At 31.1% G+C, this 19737-nt stretch overlaps 1 protein-coding gene across 3 annotated transcripts in view; it reads right to left on the reverse strand.

Moving 5' to 3' along the window:
* Nucleotides 1-8676: 8676 nt before the first annotated feature.
* Nucleotides 8677-19737, reverse strand: part of LOC107440493 (major facilitator superfamily domain-containing protein 6) — a 37685-nt gene continuing 26624 nt past the window's right edge. For all 3 annotated transcript variants that reach the window (XM_016053435.4, XM_016053436.4, XM_016053433.4), the window contains 4 exons: nt 14374-14473; nt 11531-12841; nt 9687-9851; nt 8677-8786 (listed from right to left, as the gene is read on the reverse strand). In XM_016053435.4, the coding sequence (XP_015908921.3) occupies nt 8752-8786; nt 9687-9851; nt 11531-12841; nt 14374-14473 (1611 nt within the window). In that variant the 3' untranslated portion in view covers nt 8677-8751. The remainder of the gene's footprint in view (nt 8787-9686; nt 9852-11530; nt 12842-14373; nt 14474-19737) is intronic.

The following is a 19737-nucleotide window of genomic DNA, read 5'->3' on the forward strand; positions in this document are numbered from 1 at the left end:
AAATACGTATGTACCTGTGAAGTAGCTTAGTATTAAATGAGAATGCATAAAAATATCAAAAAATATAAATTTAATTTATATGATAAAATAACGTGTGTAAATTGTCTCCCGTTAACGTGGCAATACTTTGTACTTGAATACGCCTCATAAAGATTTATTATCGGTAATATATTTTCATTCCTGATGAAAGTGTTCGTAATTTTTAGTTACCTGAAGCAGTTAAATTTATAAATTGTCCCCTCACTTATACTTTAAAGAAAAGTTCCTGGAATTCTTGTATTTTTCTCGAAATTAAAAATTCAAACATTTATCAACCTATGGATTGTGTTTTCAATATAAATGTAAACAATAACAATCTCGAGCTCAATACCTGCTCTAGTTCCGGTTAGAAAGTTTGCAATTGCTTACTACAGCTTATTCTGCGAGGCGATATTTTCAAACGGATAATTTTGCTTTCAATAAAAGAAATAAATTAGATAATTTCTGAGCTCAAATCTGCCTTATTTCATAAGGTATTAATACGTATCATTAAGTATTTTGGTGAGTTTGAAGTGAAAATTTGTTTTAGTTATTTATAGATATATTATTAAAAAAAGGTGACATGGTTGCTAGATTTTTAATAACTCGCTTTTTTGGCTATCCTAATTTGGCCTCTTTCCATTTGTTTATTACTATTTGTTCTTGTTGCAAGCTGTGCACCATCTTACATTAGTGTTAGCACCTTTAGCTTTGTAAACACAGGTATTGTTAGCACCTTTTGCATTGTAAACACAAGTATTGTTAGCATTGTAAACACAAGTAATAAGTAATCAAATACCACATTTGCAAGAATCTCAAAACACACTGATCACGTTGTGAGCCAAATGACTTTAAAATAGACCAGAAGCAGTAACCCGGAAAAATAGGCAGTATGGAGCTTGCAGCGTTCCCTAGTGTAGAAAACACCATCCACCAGTAGAGAATTATTGGAACTTTTTTTCGAGGAAAAAGGTGTAGATTGAATGTATACTAGGAAAAAAGTTTAAAGAATTTTCGGGTTATGAAAGAAAAAAAAAAGTTTCAAACATTTTCAGATTATACCTGAAAAAGAAAGTTTCAAAAATTTTAACGTCAAGGATTGAAAAATTGTTCCAAGAAAATACGGTCTTTAACGGTTCGCTGTAATTTCCATCTTGGGACTGTAAGAAAGTTTTCTGAAATAATTTTAAGTCTCAGATCAAGAAAACATAAGAAATTATTGTTTTCTTTCTTCTTCTTTTGATTTCGCAATAAAGCTTTCTTTCATCAAATGTTCTAAAGAAGAACTTTAGATATACAGAAACTCTAATATAGAGGTGATCTGGGAGTATGACAAATACCATAAGAGGGAGGGAAAATTTTAATAAATATACATCTAGGAAATGAAAGTTTAAATTAAATTAATTTTTTTATATCAAAAAACCAGAAGCACTGATGCCATTTTGAGTGTTCAACTTTACGTTACATTTTGTTTTCTGCACAAACATTGCAAACTTATTGAAACTATTTGAACTATTGAATTCTAACGATTGAAACTATATGAACTCTAACGATTGAAACTATATGAACTCTAACTATTGAGACTATAAGAACTCTAACTATTGAAACTATATGAACTCTAACTATTTGAAATCACGAGGGAATGAAGAAAAATGCACAAGTAGTGCGAGAGATAAAAGAGGAGTTAACATTTGATTATTAGTTCGAGAATAAACTGTTTAGCTTGAGATAAAAGTACCTTGCGGGCCACAAGGTTATGATAAAAGGTCACAGAAATGCTACAAGAGATTAAAAGTTAACCTCTCATTTTCTAAATCCACCAAGATCACAATATTAAAATTCCTTTTCCGATATCACAGAATAAATTGACAATAGTTTATTTATGTAAAACACGCATAGACTTTATATTTTCGGAAGCCAAAAACAATTAAAGCTAATTATGCAAAAAAGGAATATAATGAGTAAAATAAGTAAATTTATTTTCTTTGGATTAAAATTAATTTATTATTCCATTAAATATTCAATTTTTAAGAAAACATACAGAAAGTAAATGACTTTAAGAAAGTGAAAAATACTAATAAAATCAAGTTTCAGCTTGGAAACTCTTCTCTATAAAATAATTTAAATCAAGCAATAAAATAACAACTTATAATGTACGGATTGCATTGCAACGTTTGTAATCACCCAAATGTAAATCTTTAATATTTTCGAATCGTGTTTTCAAAAATTTAGTTTAGAAATAACTCTGATGTTTTCAAGCATCCTATGATATTGTGAAAATGCTTTTATTGTTCACTTCTTAATGTAATGATCCACCAATCAAACAGGTTTTGATTCTCGCAATTCAGCCTTTCTCCTTAGTGAATCGTTTGATTTCAAAAAGTACCTGGTTTTCTTTTTGGATTGAATATTTATTTATGGAATATTTCTTGTATACTTAAGGTCTACACTTAAGGCCTCTTTTGAAAATGGATTTTAAAAGTTTTATATAAAGGGAAGCTATTGCGGAACTCCTTGTACCTTTTATTATAAGTATATTTATAAATGTGCAACGATTTAGAAGAAAACTAGTTTAGTTTAATAACATTATTCTCTCTTCCTAAAAACACAATTAAATATTAAAAATTGCTTCCTGAACTTAAAATTTCATTTTAGATATTCTGATGCAGTTAAAATTCTTTTTTTGTTCTGAAAGATATAATCCTCCCCGACAAAAAATGACACAAAAGTATGTTGCGCTTGAAGAAACAAATTATTATTGCTTCATAACAGAAATGGGAAAAAAGTCCGCATATTTCCCGCACCCTAAACAAGATTGTCACACGTTGTCCTGAAGATGAACGTCGTGTTTTGGGAGCTCGGAATATGCCGACCTTTTTTCCTTATCTATTATGAAGCAAGTAGAAATATTTTATTTTAAGAAAAGGTTAATATCTATCGAGCATCTGAAATACGATCATGTGCGTCTTGATGAGGAGCGTCCTATTTTAGTAGCTTCTAGCATGTGGACCTTCTTTCCATTTCTTTCCTATACAACTCTAAGTTCATTTATCTCAAGTTTAAAACGTACTTCTTAATTTATTTCACGATCCCTGAAAACTTCTTTTCCATTTGTGTTGTCCACAAAAGTGATTACACTTGTCAATATTTTAGGAATATTTAAATTTAAAATATTGACATTTAGCTCTCAGACATCTTCAAAATGTAATTTATTGCACATGCACTAATTTTTTTAAAAATTGCAAAATCATAACTGACTTGAATTTATTACTTGTCTTATGGCATGGCATCTTTCATAACTACAATTTCTCTACCATGTCTTTAACAGGTTGTCGTAATAAATTACCTCACGATTCTTGAAAAATCAATTGCAATCTATGTTTTCCATACTATATACCAATGAGTACATTTCTTAATGATTGTGGAATATTTCAGTTTTAAACATTAGTATTAACGTCTCACAAATCTCCGAAGCATAATTCATTATGTAGGAACTCATTTGTTTTAAAATTTTTAAATTGATGTCGAATTCAAGCTCACGATTTGCCTTCAGGCATAACATCTTTCATAGCTTTAATTTAACTATCATGCCCTTAAAAAGCTGTCGTAATGAATGACGAGAGCATTTTTTTTCAATGTACAGGTAAACATATAACATCAAAAAATCTAGTGGGGATTGAATAATGCAGGATTTAAAATCTCATACGAACAAAATTTCGCAGATTGAAATCTCGTATGAACAAAATCTCGTATTTGGAAACTATCTTGGGAAAGAAATTTATGAGAGAAGATTTACACTTCTAAATAGTTCATTGTAAAGTCTGCATAAAGTATTTGTAACGTTTCATAAAGTAAACTAGTTATTTGAAACCAGTGTTTTCTGAAACCTGTTTTTAACTAAGATAGCTGTGCAGATTCTGGGTTCTATACTTCTTGTCACTGCATTTGCTATCATCTCATCTCATACTGTTACACTTTCTCAAAAAACTCCAACGCAATTGAAAAATTTGTGTTACACATTCATAACGTACAAAGTGTTTAATCTCTTCACTACTGAAGTATAAAGGAATATAAAAATATTTTACAGTTCCGAATTTACTATTTTACTGTCATAAGTCATAATAAGAAAAACAAAATATTAATTAAGCTGTCAGGGGACTAATAATTTTAGGTACACATACGGGAACCTCAGGTTTCAATTAAGTAAATGAATATAAATATTTCAAATGTTTAACTGCAACTAACTAGGAACAAACATGCATATTGTTATTTTATGGTCTATTAAAATACACTGATGAGTAGATTGAATAATTATTCAGGAATTTTCTTAAAGAGATACAGAGTTATATTTAAGTACAATGCAATACTGCTTTAAGTCAACTGTTTCAAAACTAGTTTAATTATGAAAACCACACATAATAAATGATTACTGAAAAGAATCTGACGTTAGTTAGAAAAAATATTTAATACTTGGGAGTAAAATTTCAAAATCATTGAAAAAACGCAAAATCTTAAAGCTATTCTGTGTTTGAAGTTATCGTATGTATGTACCTTAATATAAATCAATTAATTTAAATACACATAAAATATTACTTAATAGATATAATATAAATACTCATAATTATTAGATTTCACTTGACTACTACGCTGTCCTAAATTTCACCATGCGTCCCAAAGTACCAAGGCATACGTGAATCTGCATGTTCTTGACTGTATTATTTTTAAATATTAATTAAATATGAATTTAAAAGGTTCATACAAATCACAGAACTACTTAGTCAAAGGATTAAAAATAATTTTCAGAATAACTAAATTATATAATATTTAAAATTACTTACGTTTTCATGCGCGTGGATTTAGTTTCCTTTTTCGAAAATCTCTTCTGTTTATGTGGAATTCTATCCAAATAACTTATATGTTCTGCATCTATTGAGGAATCCCCAGAGAGCTTAAACGTCCACGAATGTTTCAGTGAGGGTAAAACTATAAATTTTTTCATATTGTGATTTTAAAAGCTAAGAAGCGAAAGTCCACATATGAAGAGGTCATATAAAATCAAATATTTGTTCATTTTATTAATAGATAACTTTTTGTTTTGAAATGAAGTTTTTGTTTTTGTTTTGTTGAAGTTAAAACAAGTTAGTTTTTTAATAAGAAGTTATTTTTTCACTTGTAAGTTAGCAAAATTGTCCGGACATTTTTATTGAAAGCGGCAATAAACTCAACTAATAAAAGTCCAATAAGAGTACTGAACAAAATTTTCAAAAAATTGTTTGAGCAATAAACTTTATATAACTTTAGTATCCCTATATATTTTGTTATGCTTGTAATACTTACAGTGTGCTAAAAAAAAGAAATGTTCTGTTTTTTTTTTCCTTCTAAATTTCATGCTTGCTTTCACGTTGAGCAGATGTTAAGATTTTCTTCGGAAATCTTAAGATGTTTTGAATATTTTTATTTAAAATAATCTGCAGATTTTTCATGTACATTTTTTAGTCATTTTAAGGACTTAACTTTCTTTTTAAAATGTTGGCGGAATCCTGACTTCATTTCCAGCATTAACGTTAACGTCGTCAACAGATTGTTTGGGAGTACTTTACTTTTTTGTTATTAATGTGGGCAATCTGAAGAAAATAAATTCTGAAGAAAATCTGACCAGCAAGGTATTATCAGTGTAAGATTTTAGTGACCGAAATATGTCTTTGTTTTTTCGCTGTATGCCGTAAAAAATTCTGAATCAAATTCCGGTATAAAGTAAAGGTACTCAGCTTACCGATACTTTTTATCGTAAAATATATTTTTACCGGATCATGTCACGGAACAAAAAATAATATATAACCTAATTTTTACAGTAATAATTATCGCAAAAGCACCGAATCATTCTAATTAAATAAATATTACTGTTATAGTTACGGTCATGATATTTTACAGTAAAAATGGGTTTTACGGCAAAATTGATTTTGTCGATGATGCATCCAAAGTGCTGGTACTTTATACCGTAATTTGATTTAGAATTTTTTACAGTGTAAGAAGCAGTGTTGATTTAACACATACGAGTTAAGGAATGCACTTGTATTCTAATGGTTAATTATATTATTTTTCTTTGGTAATTTTGAACTAAGAAAAACGTTGGAAAACATAGAAGAAATTTTATTTCCTTATTAAAGAATTCTTTTGTTATTAGTCCAAAGTGGATTTTGTAGTAGAAATATAGAATCTGTCTACAAAAAACTTAATAAGCTAATTATAGTTAATGGATAAAGGAATTATAGTTAATGGATAAGGGAGATATAAAGAAAAAGGATAATATAAATAAAATAAAATAAAGAAATGTTTTAAGAGATATGCCTGATAAGTTCTTAGAAAAAAAATTCAGACTACTATGTTATATATTAAATGTTTTTTCTCATTGCGTCTTTTCGTACAGACTTCTACCAAACTAAGATTTACTAAAATCAAAGTATTATTCTTGATTAATACTAATGGAACTACACAGGAAAGAAAATTAGGATATGTTTTCGAAGTAGCCGGTAGTATGTTGGAGTTGCAGCTACTTCGGAAACTTTTCAAGAAACGTACTAATAAGTGGCTCTTTCTCTTAGATATCCATTCAGAAAATATTTTGTGAATTCAATGAATATTTTTATCTCCATATAATTGGCAAGTAATTTTAAAATATTGTGGTTTAAAATATGAAATTGCATTAAGAGGTTTAGTGACTTTTAAATTATATATCAATATAAGAATATCATTATAGGTTGAGTTTATAAATTATGCTACCTTTATATTTTAATTAAAATAGAAAACGACTGAAATTATTAAGGAATTAGGTTAATTCTTTTTAGAAATGAGGAGCTTGCAAGTCAGGCAAACCTAAATTCACACCTCCATTTTTTTTGAAGTTTAATTTTTTGCCATGCTAAATAGTGTTTAAAGAAACAAAAAAACAATTAGGTCAAAGAGTAATACTTTTATATATAAATGATAAAAATGTGTTTTTTTAATTTTTTATTTTTACATTAAATAAGTCTCTCTGTTTTTAAATAAATTGGTATGCGTCATTTATACAGGAAATCTCACTAATTTCTATATATTAATTTGTGTACATTGATTCATGTATATTAATAATATTATATATATCAATCACGTGTTCATTTTCCTATTTAATACACCGAGTATGGCTAAACTGTTATCGGTGTATTCTTAATTTTTAACTTTTTATTAAAAAGAATCATGTCGAATTTTCATCGTAAAACTACATTAATAATATAACGATTATTGATGCCTGGAATAAAAGAGTGAGCCTGTCTGTCTCTTTTTGTTTAGCGTCATGGTAGAAGATGATCCGAATTTACCTATATCGAAGATCAATTTTCGAATTTTTGATTAAGATTTTCAGCTTGCTTTTTAGGATTTGCTTCAATTGTAACACTTTTAACAGTATGCGAATAGCACTTCTAGTAGGTTGCGTTTCCAGTTCTCATTAACATGTGAGGGAGCATTTTATAATAATCAAGCGCAATCTTGGCGATAAGCTTCCACCGGGTCCAGAATAATATATTGGAACAAATTATGCCAATTTATTCCAGAATTAAATTTGAGATATTAGAGTCAGGATTGAATTTACATCTAGAATTTATTATATTCACTCATAGTATTCAGTATATGTATTATCTATGGCTCTTAACAAATTTTAAAAGTCTGTATTGGGTATGACGGGCAAATGCTTACGGGCCCATAACCATTAAAAATATCAGCGTAGGATATCCCGAAAAGTGACACTTTACCATAAAAAGCATCAGTGTAGGTTTTTTTTGGCAAATTTATGCTAGGTTGTGACACTTTACCTTAACAAAAGTTACCTTAAAATGATTAATTATCCTTGTATTTTTGTACCCTCGATTTTTTATACTGTATAAACTTATAATCACTTACCAATTAATTGACTCCTTTTTACCATAAAAAAAACTTTTTTTTTAGTTTAAATATAGCTTTTATTTTAAAATTACAGAAATTAAATTACTATAAATAAAAAATTACTACTAATTGAAAAATTGCATAATTAAATAAAAAAAATAAGGGAACACTAATTGACTTATCTCCTCCACTACATCCTTTCGCCTGGCGAACATTGTTGGCTAGATGATCTTATCAGATAATGTTTGACTGCATCATTGAAGGAGAAAGGATGGTCACAAAGGTTGTTTTAAGCGCAGTTCACCGATCCTTCGCAAGGAGGATAAAATGTTTGACGCGCAGTCCACTAGGTTTTAGAAAGACATTACTGCAATTTGCTGTCATCGATTGTCATGAATGTCCACAATGTGTTGTTGCTAAATCGAGGCCGTCGAACAATTTTAAAAATAGGAACCATACCTGAGCAGTTTTCTCTCAGGCAGTGCTGTAAACTGTCTCATCTTGTAGCGTATGACCCTTTTACTGTACATAGGCGCTACTTTTATAACTATAGCCGTAACTGTTTACAAGTTAATTGGTTGGATACAGATTCCAGTGAGCACTTTGTACAATTGTAAAAGTATTTAAAATAGTTTCTACACTTTTATGAAAGAATTTTGAAACTTCTGGAATGAAAGTTCAATAGGTGTACTAATAGGATTTCTTTTAGCTTTTATGCCTGTCATAAAATAGTCTAGAAAATTTATTTACATTTTATTCAACTCTAGTATAAACATTTACATAATCAGGAATCTTACATCATTCCTCTGCTTCAATTTAACACTCGATTTTCTCATCATTTTCCTGATTACCTGAAAGTAAAAAAAAAATTATGTAGATTTCTAGATACTTTTCGCTCACTAGGTAATTTTGCACACAATGTGTGCGAAACATTTATATGGTCAATTAATTGAATTAATTTAATTAATTTTCAATTAGTTTTTAGGTTGGTGTAAAAATTTAAAACTCTAGTTCCAATTTCAAAATGTTAAGGGTACTACAAAATGTACGTGATACAATGTTGATTTGGGTGCTCAAATGGAAGTTTTATCTAGTAAGGAAAAACTGAATAAAATTAATTCATTTTCTACAAAATACATTAATAACCAAAAAAAAAAAATTAAAATGGATTAAATTGAATGAAAATAAAGATTATTTATTAAACAAAAAATAAAACGATGCATTTATTAATTAAGACCTTCAATTAACATATTTTTCAGAGAGATAAATTTTTAAATTCTAATTAAAAAATTATTTTAATTGACTTATTAAATTTATTTTTTTTTAAAATTTCTGAGGACACTAAAAAGTATTTTGGTTTTATTCAGGTACAGATTGAAATCTATGCATTTCAAAAGTTTCTATCTATCTATCTATCTATCTATCTATCTATCTATCTATCTATCTATCTATCTATCTATCTATCTATCTATCTATCTATCTATCTATATATATATATATATATATATATATATATATATATATATATATATATATATATATATATATATATATATTACTTTATTTACTGACCATATTTATATATATTTGTTTGTTAAAAAGCCTTTAAGTATACTTCCCAAAATCCTAGAATGGATTGATCCCATACTATTTTCTCAAAGCTACAGTTCATAAATCAGCCAGACTCAAGACTCGAACGATTCCTCGCCCTTAATGTGCATAAAACCAACAAATAAATATTAGTTAATTACTTTGTTCTAAAACTTGAAATTGACTGGCATAGCAATTTCTACAGTAAAGGTAAAGTGAGTAAAAAACAGCAACCACGAAGCACATTCCAGCAACAAATCTGTAAGCAGCAGGTCCACCAAAGTTGTTCATCACGAAGCGGGCAATCAAACTTCCTGATGTTTTACCTGAAATTGGATAGCAAATTATTGTGTTATTATTGTGTTAGCAAAATCAATTAATATTACTACTGAAACAATTAGTAAAAATTATATTGAGACAAATAATTATGCAACTAAAGCAATTAATAATGTTACTAAAGCAATAAATAATGCTTCTAAAACAATATGAAAAATTCATTATGGTATTTGCAATTCTGAGCTTTGTGATCAGAGAAATTATTTTAAAACTAAGATTATTTAAATAAATTCCCGTGCAAAGTGAGCTAGAATGACCATCTTTGAAATTTTAAAGTCCATGATAAAAATGAAATTAAAAAAAAAAAACTATGCGCATTAGGAGTTAAATATTGATATTTAAGAAAGGAAATAACAAAAACGCTATCGAGTTATGTTAATTGCTGGTGAGGAAGTGGGGTGAAAATTATCAAATCGGTCTGATTGCCAGATGAAACTTGAGTTGTTTTCTCTGTTTCCTCCAGCAAATAAGTAGGGTTTGATGTTTTCAGTTCAGCCTTCCTCTGCAGTGACTCGTCTGATTTCGATAGAGTTTTTGTCTTTACCTGTCTTAAATATTACATTTTGATACACGCTATTTTATATTTCCCTTTCAATAAAGGTTTTAAAAGTTTATATTAAGGGTGATCACAGTGGAACACCTTTTTTTTCAATTGAAAAATTGCAACTGATATACTCAGAGCTCAAATTGCATTATAAATTGTCTACTTTTAGTTATTATGCGTGCTTGAAAATTCTGCGTATTTTAGTTCAACAAACAATTGCAATTAAGTTTTAAAATTGATACGCTGGGCCACCTGAATTATGAATCGCAAAGAGGCAATTGAGCTGCTGGGTAATTTACATAAAGTTGTAATGTAAATTGTTTTTTATTGTGCATTAGAAAAACCAAATATTCTGAGAAAAAAAGTATGGTCGAAGCTACCAAATTATAGGAAAATTTACCATTACATTATTTCTTGCTCTATGGAAACATCAAAAAGAAAGGTAATTTTTACCAAAGTGCTTTGGGTATGATTTCAATAAAATTAACGATAAAATATAGTTTTATAATATGTGATAGAATTTCATAAGCGTGATAAAACTTTGTAGTTTTATCATAATAACTTAAAGCATGGCATAAAAGCCACTTATGCGGTTAAATTTGCTTTCCAGTTCTGTAGTTTTTACTAAATGTGTGGTAATAAGAATTATAGTCTCGAAAACTAGAATTTCCGAGGCATGATGATAAAACATAATAAATAAAAATAACAATAAGGGACATGAAACTCTGATCATTCAACTAACTTATTGGAACCATAATTCCCAAAATGAGTCTACTCTTAGAAAAAATACTTTCTCATTATAAGAAATTACGTAACAGAATCGAATTCCATAACTGAAGCCTCAAGTAATCTTAGCATACTTAATGCTTACCTTTCGAATAATTAAGGTTAGATTTTAGTATGAGAAAATCTGATTTTTAGAATAAAAATTTCTCTGAAGCATGCTTTTCTCCTTGCACACGATTCTGCTATTTGTTCTCTTTTACAATGCAAAATTTTTTATTGGTAGACACCATTTTGTAATTCATTAGTGGAGTTAGTTTTGGAATTTTGTGCCTCTTGTTCCATTTGATATTGTATAATAGCGAAATAAATTTATCATACTTTTAGAAAAAAATAGCTTACTTAATTGGAAATGGATTGATCCCGCAGCAGAAATAACAGTTGCTGTCAGCCCTTCTGGGGCCATCTCATGGCTCTTTAAAATCACTGCAACCCACAAGAGATGATAAGTCACAATATTTGCAGATTCTAATAACAGTGATATCCATGGATCTTTTAAAAATGAATATCCAATGCAGTATAAGACATAACCTAAAAGCCCGATAATAAAAAACTTCGTTGTCCCAATTGTTTTCATCCACCATTCTGATGTAAACAAAAATGGCAAGCCATACAAAGCTCCAATGGCAGGAATTAGTCCGAGGAGAACACTTGGAGCTTGCATTTCTTCTAAGTACCAAAATATGAATTTATTTGTAAAGTTCCAAGAAGTGCCCAGGATTAGAACCACGAATGCAAAAACCAAAATATCGGGATTTTTCAACAGTATTGCTGCATTTTTCCTCATTTTCCTTCCAGGTGGTTTGACTTGAACATCTAATTTATAAACGACGAGAAAACAGAAACTGATCAGTGATATAAATAAATAAAAAGCAGTTGAGTAATTCTTTTCGCCACCTATCGGTGTCGTAATTTTTACTAAATAGCCTGCCAGAACTGAAACTATAACATTTCCAACCATACAAAAAAGACGTTGCCTACCATAGTCCGCATTATGCATCGTCACCAAATGCATGGTAGTAACGTCACAAATCCTATAGGAATTTGAATACGCAGTCATCCACAAGATATAAAGAAGAATAGTTACTTTGCTCAATGTACTCCTTTGACTTTCATCGTAACACTTAGTGTCTGGTTCACTTGGGCAAACAGTAGAACAAAGAGTGCCATTTGATTCATTGCACTTGCACATTGTAAAGTTTTTCGATCTGCAAAGATTTTGGATTTCAATGGTTTCATTCATCACATGTTCAAATGACGTTGAACCCTTTTTAATTGTAGTTTGATCACTGTAGTTTTTTGAAGACTCATTTATGCATTGTTTGTAACACAAATTTTCTTCTAATTGTCCTACGTCACATTTCATGTTTGTGACGTTATTATTCGAAGAAGAATTGTACTCTGTTTGTACATTGCAATTAATATACTTTGGGCTTGGTATTAACATAATACCTATCATGGTTAATACTGTTATCGCTAAGTTTGCTGATAATACCGGCTTGGAGCGTCCTATTTTGTCTGCTATGATTCCTGACAGCAATGTTCCACCAATTTGTACGATTGGAGAAATCATGTAGGCCGTTGACAGTTCAGCAAGTGTCATACCATGATGTTTGAAATGGACTGTAAGGAATGCTGTTACGAAGGATCCCGCTGCAATAAAAATATTACAAGAAGATAAATGAAAAACAATTGTCTCAAAAATAAAGCCCATATTTACATTAATTATTAATTATAGAAAAATGTATAAGAATTTAGTAATTCAATGTAAAATAAGAACTGCGATATAATTTGAAAGTTTTAAATTCTAATTTAAGTTGTAGTTTGCCGAGACATATAATTTTTATGGTAGTAAATTAAGTATTTAGAAGTAAAATATAATAAATTTATCGAAATCCATCTTAAAAATTCATCATACAATATGAAAACTCATTTATAATAAAGTTAAGTATGACTGTATACTGAAGCTGCAAATGAGGAATTGATATAAATATATAAGGTTTTAGAAATATATTTTGAAAATTCATTGGGAAAAATTTAAAAATTCATTTCTAAGAGCGTTAAATAAATCAGATCGGAAGTGAATTTTAGAGGAAATGATATAAGCTTATAGAAACCCATATTGAAAAATTCATAGTACAATTTGAAAACTCATTCATAACAAATATGAAAAAGGTAGCAAATAAATTGTGCAGATAAAGATTAAATAAAGCAAACTTATAGAAATATATATTTTAAAGCTAAGTTAAAGTGTTTGAAAATAAATTCATAAGAGAATTCGCTAAACTTAAAGTTGATAGCACCTCGTATAAGGTTAGAAATTTGCATAAATAAAACTAACATTTAGAAATACATGCTAAAAATTAATAGAGTTTCATAAGTTCAATTTGAAATGCCTCACATTTTTTAGAGTTTTAACTTAATAATGTTATATTTCTGAAAGAGATTAAAATATTCGAAAAATTAGAATGGAAGTTTTAAACCTTTTTGTTACTGATTGGGAAGCATAATAGAAAAATCGATTCTAATACTATAAAATGTGTCTTAAAATTTATAACAAGATTCAAATTCGTACCATTTATGATATAAACCTTACCAACGAAAAGAAAACGATAGCGGGAGTTCTATCAGCTTATGGTTATAAAAAATGAAGTTCTAGCGAAATAAAGAAATGAAGAACAGCATTTTTGAGCAAGGTTTTAAGTGCTGTTTAGTTATTCTTTAGTCATGTAATTTCTAGTTCCATGAATTGGTCATCAAGATTAAACGATTGCAATTTAACACCAAATTTTCTCATTTCTTCTTTTTTTAAAAGCCTACCATATATTCCAACATAAAGTAAAACCGACCACGCCTCAAAGGAGGAATCTGGACACAGTATAAACAAATTTCATCCACACATATGGAAAATACCTTAGTCATTAAATATTTTGCGTTTGTTTCAGCAAAACCACAAAATAGATAGATGCTATATGCTTTTCCTTGCTATTTACTATCAATCAGTCTTATGAATCAGAGAAAAAGAACAACAATTGTATTGAAAAGCCTGTGATTTTTATCAGAACTACTTCTGGCACGAATTTTAGGACATCCTGTAATAGTTGTAAGAGATAACGTTGAATGGTTTATTGTCTGAATTCTTATATTTCTTGTTATTTTCACTAAAGCAATGGGAAAAATCTTACCTCCATAGAAACAGAAGAGAAATATCTTTAATGGAATAAGTGGCCTGTTGATGGACATTTTGAACTTCTTGAAGATATTAACTGTAGATTTCCTCCCTTCCTGGGAAACAAAATTATATTCATATAAAAATATACAAATTAATTGTATAAGAGTTTAATTTATTTAAGACTAGCCGCTTAAGGCGGCCAGCTGTCCGCCACGCTAAAGGTTTTCACAAATAAAGTTTTTTAAAACATAGCAGGAAATTTGAAGATTAGTGGACAATTAAAGTGTTCCTGTCCTGCAACGTTGTCTTCATACCCAGTTCTGCTGCAGATGTGTTATAGCTCTTGAGGATGTTTGAAGATGTAACTTTGCTATGGTAACCTAAGGCCTATGGTAACCTAACCTATAATATAACTATCAGGTGGAGACTTTTTTTTTTAAAAAAAAAGGCCTCAGAAATTGTAAAAGCATACAAAAGTTGCTTTCGAAATCATCATTGGCCAATAGCTGAAAATTACAGCGCAGTTAATAAGATATTTAAGAAACAGCAATAAAATATTCCTATTTCTTCCTAATTTTCCCCTAATAAAATATTAATATTCCTATAACTTCCTATTCTTGTAAAACTTCTTTATAAACAATATTTTTAGTTTTTCCATTTGGTGCGAATAAGTATAAGTTCTTTTCTTCACCAACTCTTGAGCAGCCAACATAAAGCTGTCCATGTGAAAAGCAAGGCTTCTGCAAGTCAAGACCAACGACTTTTAAAGATTGTCCCTGAGATTTATTTATACTCATCGCAAAACTAAGTCGAACAGGAAACTGAAGTCGTTTAAACTGAAATGGATTGTCTGAAGATATGATGGGGATGCGAGGAATAAGCACACTATTTCCTGTTGACTGTCCTGTTATAATCATCGCTTCAATAACATTAGGCATCAATTTTTTCACAATCAATCTTGTTCCATTACACAATGCAGGTGGATCCAAATTTCTTAAAAGCATAATTGGTGCTCCAATTTTCAATTCTAATTTATGTGCAGGCACTCCAGGTGGTTCCAATGAGTTCAAAAATTCTGTCGGATAGTTGACAACTTGATCTATTTCCATGACAGCGTCCATCGACTTGTAAATTTCCAGAGCACCAGGTAATTTTTTTAAAAGTTTGTTATTTATCACGTTAACAATATCATTTGTTGGAGAAAGGATAGCTCTTTCACATAGCCATTGAGGGTTGCAGTAATTTTCATGAATATTAGGAAAAACCATTTCTTTGAGTTCGTCGGTTGTAGCAACACGATTTCCAATATTTTTCACATCTATAAGCCCTTCTTTATCGCCACTAATATCACCATTTCCAAGTCTTAGAAGATTGTTGGCAAATTCCTGAGCAAAGACTTCTCCTGTTAAATGAACTCGCATATTTGTTTTCAGCCGCAGTCTTTGAACATTTGTCCAAATGTAAGATGACTTTATACATGCATGTATTTCATCTGCCTTTGTCCCACGTTGTATTACGGGAAGTGTTTGTCGAAAATCACCAGATAAAACTAAAGTTACACCTCCCATACACTTGTTGTTTTTTAAAAGGTCTTGCATAGTGATATCCAGGGCTTCTAAAGCAGCTTTATGTGACATAGTGCACTCATCCCAAACTATTAGTTTACATCTTCTAAGAACATCAGCTTTGTGTGAGCTTCTGGAAATATTGCAGGTAGGATGCTCGACGGTTGATAAATTTAAAGGTAATTTAAACACTGAATGAGCTGTTCGTCCACCAGACAAAAGAGTTGCAGCAATACCAGAGGATGCAACAGCAAGTGCAATCTTATTTCTTTGTCTCACTTTTGCTAAAATCAGATTTATGAGATAAGTTTTTCCTGTTCCACCAGGTGCATCCACAAAAAATATTCCACCGACGTCATTAAACACAGCAAATAAGATTTTCTCCAAAGCTTCCTTCTGGTCTTGAACCAGATTTGGCTCATTCGAATCAATGTATGATGTCATTTCATCTGTATTGTAATTTGTTGCCCTCAAAATTTCTCTGTTTAAGTCAATGGTACCTGTTTGTTGTGGCAAAGGAAGTCCATAAGTTTTTAAACCAGAACCACCCAATTCTTTGACCTTGTTTTCAAGAAGAATTAATGCCTGATTGAAGATGGCATCATCATAATTTAAATCCATGTCAGTACTTCTAATCCTGGCCTGGTGCAAAACATCTTCAGCCATATTTTCTCTTTGTAAATTCCACAATTCCAGAGGGTTTGCAATAGAACATGTTTGCAACATAATTGCAAATAAATTACGCAGCATTTCAGGTGATCGAACAACAGCAGCTTCTTCTAGCGTGCTTTTCCAGTGCGAGTCATCTTCAAGAAGTCCTCTTACCTGGCAAGCCTGCTTAAATGTTTCGCATTTTATTTCTCCAAAAGTCTTTAAGTCATTGAAAGATGTAGGTCCGTGCACCTCATGAAGCAGCAGTCGAAGATGAAAACATTCGGAATTGTTAGGATGAATAGTGTAGACGCGACCAAGTGCATCACTTGATTTAATTCCTGGGTCTTCAGATACTGTCTGACCAGATTTCCGCCGAACCCACTTTTTGCTGCTTGCAGACCATGTATAATACTTTGGCAACTGATTATACAACAAAGTGCGAGCAAAATCATCGTTTTGACATAAGCTAAAAAAAGAAGTAAGTGTTGTGGCTGGTGGAGCTTGAGCTCTTTCCCGTGCATTTTCTGATGTGAAGTAAACTCGCTGGCCATTCTCTAAGTGTACACTTAAATGAACAACTGTTGGATGCCTTTCATGTATAGGGAAACCCAAAATACGCCACACTGCCTCATTGCTACTGATGTATCGTCCTATTTCATAATGCTGTACTTCATCATGCACACTTTCGTCGTTGGCAATGTTAAATACAGCCATATCAGATCCTTTGTTTGCGTATTTGCAAACATATTTTAAAGATTTTATCGAATTACAAAATTCCACATTAATATGGGCATTAAAAGTTTTTGACAACAATGGACAAAAAGGAACTACCCATCTATTATCAATAACAATATCAGAACTCCGTACTTTTTTAACTGTCGTATAACCACCATCCTCTGGACTCTGTCGACGATACAGGGGATATCCATCTTCCCCTGTTTGTGTTTCTTTCAAAAAATTTCGAGGATACCTCTTTGTACATTTTCCATCTTTCATGCAAGGAGACTGTTGATTCAGGATCCCATAAGGGCCATGTATCATTTGCGTCTTAATAACATCATGCAAAACTGGATCAATTTTTGGATCTGGTATTTCTGCACTTATTACATTATCTATGCTATGAACATGGATTTTTTCATGCAGCCAAATTAAGATATGAGCATGTGGGAGACCACGTTTTTGCCACTCTATTGTGTACATAAAACATTGCACAGAGCCAAATACTTTTCCTTTGTTGATGAGAATCATAAGAGCTCTTAGTTTAAGATGAAAAACTCTTGCTAGCAAATCATGTCGATCGTGACTTCTCTGCCTAGGCATTAATTCATTGGTAACCTCCTGCCACTGAGGATTACAGGTGAATGTAATAAACAAATCAGGCTTCCCGTAATTTCTAACATATGTCATCGCATCTTGAGTTCGCTCATGCATGTAGCGTGGACCACCAGTAAATGTAGAAGGTAAAATTACCATTTTACCTATATCATGAACACTCCCGTCTCTGTTTAGGGCATCCTTGAGATGAACATACTCTTCAACACGTAGTTTCTTCTGGTTCAAGCGTACAAACCTCAGTCGCTCAGATTCAATTTTTGCGAACATGTCCACAATAAATTGATTAAAAAGTTCCTTGCATCTCAAAATAATATTGAAATTTGCAGCTCGAAACATAATTCGATAGGCATAAAAATCCATTGCTGAAATTTTCTTAGAAGTCGGGAAGCCAGTAGTTGGGTTTACTTGCCTTAGTTCAAAATGGTAGCCGTCTTCACCTTGCCAGAACATCAAAGGATACTGCAATGCATCATATGCTCGGTGTGTTTCTGCAATTTTTTTAATTTCATTACTTTTTAATTCCAATACTATATCTCTGCTGCTGTATACATCACCTGCAAGAATAACTGCCACCTCCGATGTATTTGGAGCATTAAATCGTCTTTCATGCTGACCGACAGGTGTTTTATCTGCCTGAATTATAACTTTTAATTCAGGAGTCATTTTCTCCATGGCCAACTTAAAACTTCTCACGTAATTATTGTGTTCATGCAACATTTCTTGCAAACTTGAAACTAATGCTTGTTTTACTTTCAAAACATTCCTGCAACGTTGTTCGGATTGCTTTTCCTGATCACCTACAAAGTATAATTGAAGAAAATTTGGCTTATCATTTATTTGTGGTTGTAGGCTTCCTATTCTGTGGTACACTTGTCCCTGAACTTTGAAAGTAGGCATAAAGCCTTGTTCCCGAATTTCACTCCCAGATCCAAATGATGTCATCTGAAAGCATGAATTGTATCTTCTGATGTTACTCTGAAAATGTACTGTTTCAATTGAAGAATCTGTTAACAATGCCAGTAGAGGTTCAGGAGGTGTTTGAAGTTCACATAGCTTAATTTTTCCATTGCTACAACACATACTTGGTGTTTCACCTTTCCATTTTAATGCCTGGCAAGAAATGCATTCTGTTGCCATTCCGCCAATTTCTATCAATGGATCTGATGCATAACATAAAGATGGGTTGTACATAAATGCAGAGTTTTCCTTGTCTTGCCACAAATGCAATCGAGCTTGGGATGTTGAAGCACGATTTTCTTCTAGCCTTCTTCGACGTTCCTGGGATGTTTCTCGGGTCCTTGCATTTCTGGTTGAGACACGATTATTTTCTAATCTTCTTCCGCGTTCTTCAGATGTTTCTCGGGTCCTTGCATTTCTGGTTGAGACACGATCATTTTCTAATCTTCTTCCGCGTTCTTCAGATGTTTCTCGGGTCCTTGCATTTCTGGTTGAGACACGATCATTTTCTAATCTTCCTCCGCGTTCTTCAGATGTTTCTTGAGCCCTAGCACTGCTTGTCGAAATTCGGTCATATTCCATCCTTCTTTGACGTTCCACAGACGTTTCTTGGGCCCTTCTTCTTCTTTGAGAATCTCTTAATGTCTTTTTCTTTGACAAAATACAAAGTTTTTTGGAAGGCGGTTCTGCCATATCAGTAATCGGGTGTTTAAGAAGTCAACGAATACTTTAGAACAGCAATTACTATGAAAGCAAATCATGAAACTTCAATATTAAAATCTAAGTGCCTACCTGCAAACTGAAACTTTCTGAAAATAACTAATTACATTTAATAAAAACTGTTAAAATAAAGAATAGAAAAACCA

Source organism: Parasteatoda tepidariorum, chromosome 2 (genome assembly GCF_982258835.1).
Source record: "Parasteatoda tepidariorum strain Cologne lab strain chromosome 2, Ptep-v5.0, whole genome shotgun sequence".
In the NCBI taxonomy this organism is placed as follows: Eukaryota; Metazoa; Arthropoda; class Arachnida; order Araneae; family Theridiidae; genus Parasteatoda; species Parasteatoda tepidariorum.